The sequence below is a fragment of the Callionymus lyra genome, chromosome 11 (genome assembly GCF_982586985.1).
Source record: "Callionymus lyra chromosome 11, fCalLyr1.hap1.1, whole genome shotgun sequence".
NCBI lineage: Eukaryota > Metazoa > Chordata > Actinopteri > Syngnathiformes > Callionymidae > Callionymus > Callionymus lyra.
The window spans coordinates 4,505,173-4,521,182 of record NC_141828.1 but is presented as its reverse complement, the minus strand read 5'-3'; the positions used below and the strand labels follow the sequence as shown (position 1 = coordinate 4,521,182).

The 16,010-nt window shown below is 39.0% G+C and overlaps 1 protein-coding gene across 1 annotated transcript; it reads right to left on the bottom strand.

Moving 5' to 3' along the window:
• Positions 1-1,431: 1,431 nt before the first annotated feature.
• On the bottom strand, positions 1,432-15,613 carry LOC148068977 (deubiquitinase DESI2). The gene is made up of 5 exons (XM_087803064.1): positions 14,762-15,613; positions 9,670-9,742; positions 9,489-9,582; positions 5,818-5,959; positions 1,432-3,280 (listed from the first exon to the last, which is right to left on the bottom strand). Exons 1-5 carry the CDS (start codon positions 14,798-14,800, stop codon positions 3,002-3,004), a joined length of 627 nt encoding a protein of 208 aa, XP_087659190.1. The 5' UTR covers positions 14,801-15,613; the 3' UTR covers positions 1,432-3,001.
• Between the last annotated feature and the right edge of the window lie 397 nt (positions 15,614-16,010).

The following is a 16,010-nucleotide window of genomic DNA, read 5'->3' as shown; positions in this document are numbered from 1 at the left end:
TATTCTATAAGATCGTCTGCTCTAATAGAATGAGTCACACATGAAAATAGACTACGATTGTTTGCGTCACAGCTCAGGGACCATAAAATAATGTAATATAATGTAAAATAACAAGTAAGTAAGTGAGTAAGAACACTCCGTGTTCAAGAACCATCAGTAGATTCTAATCCACAGACCTCAGAGCCCGAGCTGGGGTGTAAGTCTGGATCAGATCACTGATGGAAGGTCTGACCATGAATAGATCTGAAAGTAAGAACCAGAATTTTAAAATGATCCTGAAAGAAACTGGCAGCCAGTGAAGAGTTTGAAGGACAAATGTGAGTTCTTCTACTAGAGCGGCTCAGAATTCTGGCTGCAGAGTTTTGTATGAAGTGCAGGCGAGAAGATCCTTCTGGTTTAGAAATGAAAACAAACTGTTGCAAGAGTGCCACATCTAACCACTATGTTAAGATTCCAGTCCACTCTAGATCTCAGGCTCAATGAGAGCAAACTGACATTCACGTTCTCGCCCCAGAGGTCTCTGGAAATGAACCAATCGCAAAGACCGGCTCGAAGGCGTTGCACCTACTCCTAGAACCGGGGTTACTGGCACGTCACTGGGGCGGCATCAGCCTCAGATCGAGAGGTTAAGGAACAAAACATGAATGAATGGCAAATGATTGAACCGTCCAGGAAACATTTCAGATGGTAAATTCTTTAATGACTTTGAAACAGTACAAGTCTGGTCAGCTCCACTCAATCGTGCCTCAGTTGTTTTACAGCATTTGGTGACGAATCATCTGAGGATGCAATTCTAACTTCAGGAGAAATTATCAAATAATCTGACTTTTGGAGGGAGATTAATAATCATGAATACGTTGGAAAAAAGAGCCAGTATTTAATTCGAATCTTACTTTAAGGGTTTCTGAAACAGGTGACAACACTTGTGTCTGGATAGATATGTATATACATTTATCATGGGTTTAAATTCCTTTCAAGTTGTAAGTTGATAAACGCTCAAATATGGCGGATGTGTTTTGAATACTGAATAACTACTCGTACCAACCAGATTCAATACAAACTTTTAAGAGATTTGTGATTCTAAAAAATCAACGTGAACCCTTTACAAAAACCCAATGGAAACTTTTGAAATGTACTTGTGAAAATTTCATTCGTGCTGATAAAACGTATTCTCAGCAAACATGGTTGCACTTTTATCCAACTTTTCTTTGCTCAGGTCACACGCACAGCAAAGACTTTCAGTTGAGATACAACTCTCTAGACCAGCAGTGACTTGTCATGAACAGCCAGCAGAGGGCGCAAGTGAAGCGTTTGTAGTCGAGGATTGAAAGAAACCATCAAGAAAATGACCCAAACATTCACTTTAAAATGCTGGTTTGGCGATTTGCAGTATCTAGGGCTCAAAGTTAGTTTATATTGTGTTGCAAAAACTAACAAAAATGTTCTTTTAATCATCAAAAATGCTACATGAGAGACACTGTGGGCAGATTTATGACAAGATTGTTCCACATTGGAGCAGCAGGAAAGTGGAGCGAACCAACACACACTGGACGTTTGTAAACAAAAACATTTCTCTATCAAAGAGTAGAAAAGTGTGTTCTTTAAGACTGCGGTAGAAAACCCCCAAAAAGAAGAGTGGAATAAAAAATATGTAGGTTTTTTTTTTTTTAGAAAGCTTTCAGGCGTCCTGAGGTCACTCGACGTAAACAGAAACTGTAGAAAGATTGAAAAACTGGAACAGTAGCAGCTCCAGGGTCTGTGACCGTCCAGAAGATTCGTCCAGATTCTCGTGGTGGACGTTCAAGTTGTTGAACGTGAGCTAGTGAGACCCCGAGTAACAGTACTTTCAGCAGCTTTAACAAACAAAACTCCCATCAATTTGTTGTGATCTCTGATTGTTTCGGGGCCGAAGGTCAGTCACTGATAAAGAGTGTGACCTTGAACAGGCTACACTTGTTTGAGCGCCTTGAGTGAAGGCACATTGGTCGTTGCTTCTGTCGAGGACGTCACCGTCTTTACACGATGGCGCCATTTTGTCTGGATGGAGGCCGAGCGCCGACGGTCGTGTTTAAACTGTGGTCTATTTGAAGTCGTTTTTGTTCAACTTTAGCTTCGGGTCGTGAGTCTCGACAAAAAGTTGAAACGTACAAATGTTAACTAGCGATGGAAACGAGCTACAAGAACAGCTTCCATGTCGACGCAACATTTTTCTCCCATCGATCGACCACAGAAGTTACTATGGGAACGACAACTTTTTTGCACCACAGAATTCCCAACAGGATAAAAGCTCAGAAATGACCTGTACTTTTAAAAAAAAAGCAGAAACTTCCTGAAGTCGTAAAAATGATGTTTCAAAACGTCTTGGTCTGAGGTTCTAGTGGATCAAAGGTCCGAGTGTAACATGACTGACGGTACAAATCTACGCTGAGTTGGAAACACATGATTGAAAAACTACCCTCGACCTCGAATCAAATCACTGGTTTTGTTCCATCACGTGTGCAACTTCTGTGACCCTTTGACGGACAAGAAGTTCTTGATCGTTCTACGTGGCAACACCTGTGGCTGCAGGTGGTGCGTTCAAAGACAATAGCATCAGCAACGCAGCTCATTTGGCAAAACCTCAGCAGAAACGTTGACACGATTGTCTTGTGAAGCTGCCGTGGGAAAAAACTGCGAGGATCGAAACGAACCTGCTTCACTGGCGTTTCTCCGGCACTGAAGGGTGTTGCTGTTACTGGTCTGAGGTCTCCTACTGGTTCTGGATTTAGCACCATCGGCCACCTGAGTGCCCGTCAAGTCCAGGCCCACGTCACGGGCTGAAACACGAGCGATAATCCGGAGCTCTTCGCTCAGAAGTGGGTGAAATGTTGTCGGTGGTTTCTGTCCCTGGGTCGGACCGACGCTCCTGACTGGAGTGTGAATTGACTCCGCCTTGCTCGTGGGCAGGCTCGCTCTGAAGGTGGACCAGCGTCACAGTCTTGTCCAGGACTCCCCGCGGCGTCTATCGTCGCGGCTGGTGGCGAGGCTGGCGCGGCAGAGGCTGGCGTGGCAGAGGCGCCGGGCCGGAGGACGAGGGCGACATGGAGGCCAGGGAGGCGGTGGCGGCGGCGTCCTCCGCCTCCTCCAGCTCGCCGGCGCCGTGCAGCTCCTGGCTGACGCTGGACTGCAGGGCGGCCGGAGTCAACCACTCCTTGGGCAGGCAGCTCTGCAGGAACGGCACGCAGGAGCTGAAGTAGGCCAGACGGTTGACCCAGCGAGGGATCTCTCTGCCGCACAGAATCTGAGGGAGGAAGCAACGAGAAGAAAGTAAAATAACCATTTGGTTTTTAATAAATATACACAAACAAAGTTATAACTTCAACCATATTCCCTTTTGAAATGTGTGGCATTTAAATGTCTTTTTAACAAAGCATTATGACAACTTTGTGCAAAGAAACGTGTCATTCTATTATATCTATTACTAATAATGCACTGTTTTCTGTTGTTTGTGTAATTATTTTACTATTTGACATTTTTTTTCTTCATTTCATTGTATCTGTTCCCTGCTATTAAATGCATCCATAGCATTTCTACGTTACTGAACGCACCATAATAAATATATATATCTTTTTCTATTACTTGTTGACTAAAATATTGAATCCACAACTACAGAGCGTGATCTACAGCGTGATCTACCCCCCAAAAACAAAACTAATCAATATTTTACTGAGAAAAATGGCAATAATTTACATTAAATAAGATAAATAACTTAATTTAATTAAATGATCTTCAAGTAAACGCTAACGTAGACGACCAAACAACAATCAAACCATCAAAATAACAGCTATAGAACTAGATAAACAACAATTTACCATGTAATATATAAAATATATATATATATATATATATATATATATATATATATATAAAATAAACAACATTATCACAGACAAAAATTTAAATCAACAACAAGTTCATGAAAACAAAACATCTCAACGAATCCCAGCAGCAGTTCACTCTGTATCACCGACATTTTATCGCCTCCACTCGCAGCAGACTTCAAGAAAACTTCTTGTTTAGTCACGAGTGGCGATGAACAGACGGTACCATCTAGTGTCGTCTCAGACTCAGACTGGGCCGTTTCAGGATTTCTGTTCAAAACAAGGCAAGACCGACCCGGAGCTGCAGGTGTCGGTGCCGCTCTCTTGGATCGAGTCAACCGGTGATTAGTTAGTTTTCTGTTGTAAACTAGTGTCATTCATTTCGTGTTGATCGCTGTGAACTTATTTGAATCGAGTCAAGACGCTGGAGACGGCAGCGTAAACGAGTCCACTGACATCATAGGAAACTGATCCTCAGACAATAAGAATTCACTGTGAGTTATTGGCAACGTTGGGTAATCAGACGGGAGTTAAACATGGATCTAAAAAGGTTAGGTAATAAAAACACCTCTACACACAAGTTGTCCATTTCCTTTGTCTTTGTTTTCACACAGAGGTGGATCTGAGGATCACTAGGTCGACACGTTGTCGGAAAAGAAAGGGAAATAATTGCAGTGCTTTGATGTGGTCACATGATGATGCATGCGTCACATGATTGGCTATAAGTTTAATGTAGTAGGTATTCTTCATTTAAAAAGCTACAAATTAAGAATATTGAATCTAGAAAAATGTGTAAAAAGGAACTCATTTTACTCTAAACCTTTCAATATTTTAATTATTGAATTGAATTATTAGAAAAAAGAATAAAAAAAATAAATGTGAAACGTTAAATTCAACCATTAACTATTCCGATGCCACTGCTCTACTTCCACATCTATATAAGCATCGTATAAACTGAATTTAATCAGCTTGGAACAGCAAGGCTATCTTTTAGACTTCGACTGTGATTCACACATCCACGTTACTTTATTTAAAAATGATTTATTCATAATATTTAATGTCATTTATAAATAAGTTGTGTTTTTTGTTTGATATATACTGTATGTCATGTGTCCTTAAATATAATGATATACACACACACACACTCTTGGTCTTGTCTGGGTCTTGATAATGTTTAATGTGGTCTAGAACCATCTTAATAGTCTGGATCTTCCCCTCTCGGCACCAGAACATGCTGACACAGGCGGACACGCCAGGAGATCTACTAAGAGCTTTTTTGTTGAGTTAGATTTATAGAGTGACACATTTATTACATGTAAATATAAAGCTGTGCTTTTTCATTAACCTCCATCGTTACTATGGTTTGAATCAATTAACTTCCTTTTTTTCTTTCAATACAAGCCTTTACATTGAAGAGTAATAGATGGATCCACCTGCCATATTTCTATAGGGTTTTGAGAAAACCGTATAAATTGGCGGTTCATGTTTTTAAAGAGGAGAAATTCAAATATCAAACACACAACTACTTGTTTAAATCTTGTTTGATTCACTGGTGTGTGTAAGGAGTCACACGTCCGCAGGAGTTCAGAAGAGGGCGAGTGTCTGGTATGTGTGTGTGAGCTGGGTTGGCATGTAACAGCATGTATCATTGTGTTCTAATCCTCCTCCGAGTGTTACTGTAAGAATCTCCTCATTAGTCTCAGCAGCATAAGCTGATTTGTGCGCACACACACACACACACGAGAACACACACACACACACACTCTTGAGAGAGTCTCCACTCGGCTCAGAGAAAACTCGATCAACATCCTCTGTAATTACACTCTATGTCATTTTCTTATTCTAAAATCAAATGATAATAAATCATATCATCATTGTATGAAAACCAGCAGCGTGTGTGTGTGTGTGTGTGTGTGTGTGTGTGTGTGTGTGTGTGTGTGTGTGTGTACGCACGCACCTCGGACAGCGCGGAGGAGAAGTGGTTGCAGTTCTTGTGCATGAGGTGGTAGGCGTTCCCCTTGTATTCCTTCCCCATCTCGTCCACGATCCGCTCCACGTCCTCCTCTGTGAAGTCAGTGCTGCCCAGAACTATGGCTTCTCTGCAAGGATGACATCAATCACAACATGACTCCAGTTGCAGTTTGAATCTGTGAGCAACTCGGCAAATAAAGGAGCAGATTAAGGAATGTACTACTTTAATGTTTGAATAAAATAAACAAATAAATCAATAAATCAATTTTATTTATAAAGCAGTTTAAAAACAACAACAGTGAATACAAAGTGCTGTACAATGACATGAAATTGCTATGAAAGCTCAGTTAAAACACACAAAGATAAAACAATATTAAGTAAAAAGCACTTAAAAAAAAGCTCCGAGTCTCATGCTGTCTTAAAAGCCAGAGAATAAGTGTGTTTTAGGACAATATTAAGAAATGAAAGACATTTAATTTTCAAGAACAAACACACATAGTACACACATGCAACAATAAAAATAAAACGATAATAAAATAAGTATAATTTAAACCAAAACAAGGCTAGTTACAAATGATATATTATGCTAAGCATTTTGTCTTAGATTATCAGTTCACTTCTTCCAGTGTTTTTGTTTATTTCTTCCTTCATTCTTAGATGAGAAGAGATACAAGATCTTTCTGATCCGTAACAAGATACACTGAGGTACAGATATTGTGGATCCTTTGAATTCCTACATCCCAGAATCTCCTCACAAATATGAATGGCAACATTCCAAAATTGTGCAATTTCGTGCATGACCACAGATCGTGCGTGTGATTGACGCTCCAACATCTACACTGAAATCTAAGCTAATTCTAAAGTTAAATAGAGATTTACAAACAGAATCTTTGTTTAAGTTTGTTCTTGTTTTAGCCATTTGTAGCTTATGTTCGAAACTAAGTGTCGAATATGATTGACTTTGGTTGCGAAGCTAAAATGTCTCATTTAGGAGCTCGACCAGTGTTTCTGTTGTTCTTCGTCAGACACTTTATTATTACATTGATCTGGATTTCTTTGATAGAACACACATGTTTAATCTTCTTACTCAACTGTGTTTGTTAATCATTAGGCGTTAAAATATTGACACGTCACTGTGGTAAATACTGTAACACCAGAGTCAAGTACTGGACAATACTTCACATATATACTTGTTACTACACTATCACAACACCAGAGTCAAGTACTGGACAATACTACACATATATACTTGTTACTACACTATCACAACACCAGAGTCAAGTACTGGACAATACTACACATATATACTCGTTACTACACTATCACAACACCAGAGTCAAGTACTGGACAATACTACACATATATACTTGTTACTACACTATCACAACACCAGAGTCAAGTACTGGACAATACTACACATATATACTTGTTAATACATTATCACAACACCAGAGTCAAGTACTGGACAATACTACACATATATACTTGTTACTACACTATCACAACACCAGAGTCAATTACTGGACAATACTACACATATATACTTGTTAATACATTATCACAACACCAGAGTCAAGTACTGGACACTACTACACATATATACTTGTTACTACACTATCACAACACCAGAGTCAAGTACTGGACAATACTACACATATATACTTGTTACTACACTATCACAACACCAGAGTCAAGTACTGGACAATACTACACATATATACTTGTTAATACATTATCACAACACCAGAGTCAAGTACTGGACAATACTACACATATATACTTGTTACTACACTATCACAACACCAGAGTCAAGTACTGGACAATACTACACATATATACTTGTTACTACATTATCACAACACCAGAGTCAAGTACTGGACAATACTACACATATATACTTGTTACTACACTATCACAACACCAGAGTCAAGTACTGGACAATACTACACATATATCATTGTTACTACATTATCACAACACCAGAGTCAAGTACTCGACAATACTACACATATATCTGTTACTACTGTATTACTACATTGTATCGTTGACCATGTATCTTGATAAGTATTGCATCATCAGAGTCTTACCAATAACACCAGCCGAGTCTGAATTATGTTGAAGTACAGTAAATAATGGTGATCCAGCTCAGTCTGGATCAGGAGAGTGTCTCAGTTTTAGGCCTCGGGGCAGATCAACTGGAGCAGAAGTAAGTCGGCAGCAGCACAGCAGCGATGCGACGACACGCAGATGCCAGAGGAATGCTTCCTAATGCATTTCCGGGCAGAGACACGGTGTAAATAAAATAAAGAGACAGCAATAAAAACATTTCCTGTCCTTCAACCCTGTGACGCCCGATCTTTCCGAGCCACATAGATTAAAGTCGTGCCGGTGGAACCATCCACCGAGAGATGGATTTGTAATAATTGACTTGATATCGAAGCGGAATCATTTTCCCAACATTCCAGATCCATTAATCTCAAACCAAGCATCCATCGACGATGAGCAGCCGAGTGTGAAATCACCTTTATTTACGTTCCAGTGTAGCTTGAACTAAAACTTCCTCATCACACACCAAACACTTACTGCTGCTCATCCATATCAAACATTCTTCTTATACACCATCAGATTATATAGATCATATAGATTGTAAGAATATATAGATTATATAGATTATATAGATTATATAGGGCAACAATATGCATGATTCCAACAGAAAATAGTAAAAAACGTGTTTAAACATCGCTGTCGAATAACTTAAACATGAAAACAAATCAAACTTATTTCTAAGGGTTGACACAACACAACTGATTAAAAAAGAGAATCACAATCTATGTATATTATATTCAATATAATCAAACCAATACACAAAAACAAGAATGCCTTTCCAAAAGGAATCACAAAAAAAGACAAAAATGAAGAGGGATACACTGAACTCCTCTGTTTTTGTTTTGGTACTCGGCTACAATCCACTCCAGATTAAAGTCATGAAAACCTGGTCCGATCATACCTGAACTTTCCGGGAGTCCCGAGTGATGCGTTCATAGTGAACATATAAAGTCATGGATGTGTCAATGTAATGTGTGATTTTTTTAACTTGTATTAGTATTAAACCTAGATCATTGAGAGAAATTAACCTCTTATAGTCACAAGTTATTTTAAATCTGACCAACTCCTAAGGCCTAAGTAGCATAGTAATCTCAAAGTCAAACTAGATATGGTGACCTATGAAGTGACCTATGGTGACCTTTAAATATGTCAGTGTTTAAGATAAGATAAGTAACATAGATTAACAAAAAATAATCAATTATTTAGAGACTTCCAATATCAGTCTAACTGATGTTGGAGGAAAATAATTACTGGAGTGTTTGGTGTAACAAGAAGAAAGATGGAGCCTCCAAAAAAAACAACAATATAGGACATTACATAGTTTGGTAAATATACATTTTGTTCATCCCGTGACTTACAGTGTTAATAAACTTATTGACCCCCTTGTGTTTCTGAGGCCCCAGTACTCAAGACCACATACAACAGATGAGTGACAAAAACACTTCCTGTATCAAGACATCTGAAGAATCTTCTAGGTCAGCAGGTGTATATGTGTGTGTATATATACATGTGTGTACATGAAACAAATGAATAAAAGTATAAAACACTTACTTGAACTTGAAGGTTTCTCCCAATTCAGTTGCATCCCCGGGTGAGATCTCAAAGATTCCTGAGAACGGGTACGGATGTCCACCGTAGGCAAACTCTGAGCGGAAGCAGTGACACACGGTGAGTATTTTCTCAGGTACTGACACACTGTGGCGGATAGTATCGCATGTCGGAGTAACTTTACCTCGTCCGTAGATCTCCAGTCCTGTATGGAAGACCCCGATACCGAGGTTGCTGGTGAACTCATTGATCCAGTACTGCAGACAGAAACAAACACAGACATGGATTAGAAGTAATACAGTGAGTACACAGCAAAGAAATAATAAATATAACAAAACATTGAGTAAGTAAGCAACTAATAGATAGAAGTGCCTTCTTAGACCAGGGTCACAAAGCGCTTAAACAATCAAAACAATACACAGTTAAAAATACATACAAATTGAAAAACTCTCAAAGGTCAAGACAACACCGAGACAAACACAGCAGCAACAAGATAAAGAAGAAAAAGCTCAAATGAAAAGTAAGTAATTTTTATTTATATAGCGCTTTTACAGACCAGGGTCACAAAGCGCTTAAACAATCAAAACAATACACAATAAAATATATACTTTAAAGATCAAGATAAAACTGATAACACAACAAGAGTTCCAGAAAATCAAGGAAAATCCTGAACAAATAAAAACGTCTTAAGATGTTTCATGAAGGAGTCAGTAGATCCATCAAGTACAAAGAGAGAGAAGATCGTTCCAAAGCTTAGGAGCAACAGCCTGGAAGGATTCCTCTCCTCTGGTCCAGAAGTTCAGGAACCATCAGTAGATTCTGATCCACAGACCTCAGAGCCCGAGCTGGGGTGTAAGTCTGGATCAGATCACTGATGGAAGGTCTGACCATGAATAGATCTGAAAGTAAGAACCAGAATTTGAAATGATCCTGAAAGAAACTGGCAGCCAGTGAAGAGTTTGAAGGAGAAATGTGAGTTCTTCTACTAGAGCAGCTCAGAATTCTGGCTGCAGAGTTTTGTATGAACTGCAGGCGAGACACATCCTTCTGGTTTAGAATAATTAATAATTGAGATCAAGATTTAGTCAAATAACGCTCACAGGGATTTTGTGACACAGAGTATAATGTGAAGTTTAATATCTTGACAACATCTACGGTTGAGGTCTGTGACATTTACACAGTGTTTAAGAGTAACACGTGTACATACAGGAAAATCATAATAATGCCAGATTCCAAACACGTCTCCAACAGTGTAGGCGTTCAAATAAAATAAATGTTTATAAAAACTTATTGAAGACCAGAAAAAAAGTCTGTCTTGTTTCCCAGTTTAAACATGTATAAATATTCAGTAAACCTGGAATAAACGGAGAAAATAAATATACATCAACCACGAAAAGAGCTGGGAAAGAAATCAGGGTTTAAAGATGTGAAGGCGACGTTAAATAATAAAACTTCCGAAGAACAGCAGTACATTCCAGATGACCTAAATACCTGATGAGGCGTTCACTGACCACCTTGTGTAGATACAAAAATAAACAATCACGTATGTATCATGGACGGCATCGACCAGGTGGTAAAGTTGAAACATGGTGGCAAGAACGTCGGAGCACGTGGTGCCGCCGACGGATCGTGGCAGGTGCCGTTGAGCAGATCATCTCATCGGAGCGGCGAACTCAACCCCTCAGAGCTACACAGGAAATCCACTTTAGTCGAGACGAGGCCCGAGACGACTGAGCGCAGACGGAGGAGGAGCTGAACAAAGAAGCGCCCGACGCTTCCTGCTGGTCACATGACCGTTGTCTCGCAGTTAAAGTCAAGCAGTGTTTACACATCAGTGGGTATGAATTCTAGCTGAGAGACACAGAGGAAGTACTTAATATTAAAGTAAATGTAAAAAATAAAGGCAAGTGAAACAGAAAATAAAAGCAATAGTTTCCACTCTACCACATTAAAGGTTGGTTTCCTCAGTGTGATCGACTGTTGACCCGTCCAGGCCTGGTTTCTCTCCCAGGAGTCACTAGGATGGACCCCAAAAAACTGAAGCAGAACCATTTATAGCATTTGCGATACAAAAATAGCGATTTTTTTAAAATGCGATTCCAAAATCCTAATAAACACAACATTTTACTATTATTATCATTATTAATGTTCCTTTTATCTTAAGAAAGGTTTCATTCATTTATCTTAACAATCACAAAGAAACACATTTTAATGTAACATGAATTTTTAAGAGAATAACGCGATGAAAAGAAGACTTTGAAAGATAAATTGTATATTTAGACTTTAAGGTCAACAGAATCCACCTCAGCTCCTTGTCAAACATATTATTTTTGCAAAGGTGGCAGAAAATTTCATTTATTGATTTTAAACCAGTTTCAGTTGGCAGGGCGATTTCCGGTGAGTTCTATTTTACGCTCTGAATAAGCTGTTTTGTGTGCAGCAGGCAAACATCTTGTGCAAACTAATATTTAACTTCAAACAATGAGTGTCTCCTCAGGTTATTCCAAAGGCTGTACGTGTCTCAGCAGTGATGGGAAAAGAGAGAGTCTGGGGTATATGTGGGGGTTGCTGTGTTTACATTTATATCATCCACACAACGCAGATCCAAGAACCAGCGAGGGCGACTTCTATCTGTTCTGGATCAACTTAACTACTTCCATGTTAACTCGCTAAAACCGCTTCTTCCAAGAAACCAAATCTATGGATGTATTGCTAATTATACAATTCAATTTTGACAGATTTCTTTCATGAATAAAATACAGATATTTTTTTAACAAATTGTCACATAAGCCGTTGAGTTTAACAAAGAAACCCCTTAAGCCTTAAAATCACATCAGTATAGACATTATTATTTGACTTTAATAAGGAGGTTTCTGAGTGTAGCCGTTAGCTGTGTCTCAAATCACATCCTTCTCTTAGTGCACTGGTTAGTATGCATCAGGATAGTGTACATACTAACTAGTAACTAATCCTCCACAGACAGTATGTCTCAAATCAAACTCTGCTGCTACGCACTAACAGGAAATGATGCACCAGCTTCTTCTTCTACTACTATTTAACGATGATTTCAACCAGCTGTAGGAACACTATCGCCACCTGCTGGCAGCACGTTTGGTTTGATCAAGAAATATGAGAAACGAAAAATATGACATGAAAAACTTACATCTGTATAAAGATGAAATATTAACCGAGGGGGTGTCGCTGTCAACGTTTTTTCTCGCCGATTCCATTTGAGTGGTAACGACGTAACTTCCGTTTACAACGTCAACGTCACTAAGATGGAGCCGTTTAGTGTAGAAAGTGTCCATCGATCCATACTCAGTTTTGTGGGCATTTTAGTGACAATTTAGTGTGTATGGAGCACTACATTTACATACTAAGGATTGAGACGCACTTATGCACTAAAATACTAAGTTTAAGTACACAAGTATGTGATTTGAGACACAGCTCTTGTCTCTTTATACCCATTACAGTAAAACCGTATGCTAGTGATGTGTCGATGAAGCTTCATGAAACGGTGTCATGTTGTTCAGAGGTCAGTAGGTGGCGCCATCACTTTACCAATGATGTTTTATTCAAACACTTGTTCAAAACAAATGGAAAAAACACGCAGAGACGCCATCTAGTGGACCATGAAGATAATGACACTGTTTCATGAAGCTTTCATCAACACATCACTACCATCTAGTGGACTCTGAAGATAATGACACTGTTTCATGAAGCTTCATCAACACATCACTACCATCTAGTGGACTCTGAAGATAATGACACTGTTTCATGAAGCTTCATCGACACATCACTACCATCTAGTGGACTCTGAAGATAATGACACTGTTTCATGAAGCTTCATCGACACATCACTACCATCTAGTGGACTCTGAAGATAATGACACTGTTTCATGAAGCTTCATCAACACATCACTACCATCTAGTGGACTCTGAAGATAATGACACTGTTTCATGAAGCTTCATCGACACATCACTACCATCTAGTGGACTCTGAAGATAATGACACTGTTTCATGAAGCTTCATCAACACATCACTACCATCTAGTGTACTCTGAAGATAATGACACTGTTTCATGAAGCTTCATCGACAAATCACTACCATCTAGTGGACTCTGAAGATAATGACACTGTTTCATGAAGCTTCATCAACACATCACTACCATCTAGTGGACTCTGAAGATAATGACACTGTTTCATGAAGCTTCATCAACACATCACTACCATCTAGTGGACTCTGAAGATAATGACACTGTTTCATGAAGCTTCATCACTATCATATGTGTCCTCCTTAGGTCACTCCTGTTGTGTTCATCACTCACCTCTTTCTACTAACCCATAAACCTCAATGACTGTATCTCAAGATATTTAACGTGAAGTACTTCCTAAAGCCTTCAAGAAACTGATGACTGAACGTATCGACTTGTATGGGTTTGTTTGATCCTGTCTTGAGGTAACTGTGAGCATCTCTGTGGTGAACATGTACCTGCAGCCACTCGTATGAACACAAGTGGACGATGAAAGCTCTTTAGTCCGTCACTTACTAAACACACTTAAAAAAGAAGAAGTGTGTGAACTGGAGGAAAAGTCAAGAAACCGCAGATGCCGCAGAGATAGAAGTGTAGGGTTAGAGTTGACCAAAAAATAATCATGTGAAAAAGCTAAAAGAAATGAATGATGGGAAGCAATATTTTTAACAAAAACATTAAAAAAAAAATTATATTCTCACCAAGAGATTTCTTTCACTTCTTTAGCGAAAGCAACTGTGGACCGGACATCACCGTGTATAGTAGGATATACTCCCTTTTGTTGTGTCGACCAGCAGGAATCCATATCAATAAATAAATCATTAAAGGATCAATTTACTCCCCCCTCCCTCCTCCCCCTCCCCCCTTGACTCACCCAGTGACATCATTGTGACTCAAATCAGTCAGTCACACTGTGTAGTTTGAATTCAAATGAAAAATGTGTAGACAAAATACATTTAAAATATATATATATATATATATATATATTGAAACGACATATTTCTTCACCTCCATTGATCTAATGTTGGGATCGAACTACTGACCCACACCAACATCTCTAGCTCAGGGGTTATGTGAATATGGTTGTATTTTAACTTAAATATAAGAGTATGTTGGTTTATATGACAGGTATATATGTATTTGGTTATTACTGATGTGAAAACAGTACAAAATACTTTTCAAAAACAGGATGACGTTGGTTCAAGAGCCTGTTGTTGTTCTTTTGACTACTTGTTTACTCACCATATCATAGACATTGAGGATGATCGGCTCGTTTGCCATCCCGTCCAGCTTTCCCTTCGGACGAGCCTCCTTCGTCTCTGCGGGTCTTCCTGCTCCTCCTTCCCCGGCGCTCGATCCCAACTCTCCCCGAAATAGAACCGCTACTCCCGCTACTCCTGCTCCTCCTCCGGGTCGACGGTCCGCCTGACAGTTCACGTCCACCTCCAGATGTTTTTCTTGTATTTTTATTTAAATAAAAACACGTCTCAGGTCCAAGGAAACCACAAAAAAAAACACCCAGACGAGAGAACGAGAGGTTCGAGGTTCTGCTTCTACAAAGGAGGTTTTGTCTTCCAGACGATGAGTTGGCGTTTAAAAAACCGCGAATTCATTTTTTCAAAAAACGGTGTAAATGGTAGAAAATTCGGAGGAAACTGGCTGGAAAGTGAAGCTAGAATGTTTGAAGCTAGCAGCGATGAGAAGAGACGCCGACGGACAGGATGCGAGAGAGTTGGGGGGAGAAGCTGGTCATCGAGAGTGGGCGAGTCGAGCCTCGACGCTCGATTAGTCAGCCTTAGCGCCGAGTGGGATCATGGGTAGTGTAGTCGCCTCAGTTAAAATCAGACACCGTCGGAATAAATACATTAAAAAAAACTATATCCATGCAAATAATAAAAAAACAAGTGATTAAATCATTAAAAACAACTAGAAATACGATTTAAAGTCACAACCTCGTGTTGCCACGTTTAGCTAAGCTAAGGTTATTTATTTTTAAAAGTATGACGTCGAATCCGAACCTAGATTTTAAAGTCAAATATGTTTCAAACATACAGTCAACGATTGTTGTTTCTAAATTATATCCAAAATAAATGATATCTTTGTATCCTTTGTCTTTGTTATTTTTCTTTGATCTATGTTCTCTATCTTTATCTTTAGACTTAGATTGTATCATCTTGTTCTTTCTCTTTACTTCTCTTTGTTCTTATTTTATTTTGATTTATTTTTTATGAAAAATTGCTGTATTTGCTGTGGCTATTGGAAAAAAAAAACAATTTCCCGTAGGAGACCTCCTGAGGGATCATTAAAGTTCTACCTAACCAAACCTAACTAAACGAGTTTTCTTTCTTTTAAACGGCTTTTTACTCTTTATCTTCGTCTACACTTAAAATAGTTTTCTTCTCCAAAATTAAAGTTTTATTATTTGCCTTGTTTGTTATTTATTTGCATCACGTTCACCTCTTTCTCAGGCGCCGATTTAAACTTTTGTGCC

Excerpts from the sequence above, each read along its gene's own strand:
- LOC148068977 (XM_087803064.1), bottom strand. The coding sequence starts at position 14,800 with ATGGCAAACGAGCCGATCATCCTCAATGTCTATGATATG. Across the intron at positions 9,743-14,761 it reads TCCTCAATGTCTATGATATG|TACTGGATCAATGAGTTCAC; the intron begins GTGAGTAAACAA and ends TTCTGTCTGCAG. Across the intron at positions 3,281-5,817 it reads TCTCCTCCGCGCTGTCCGAG|ATTCTGTGCGGCAGAGAGAT; the intron begins GTGCGTGCGTAC and ends TTCCTCCCTCAG.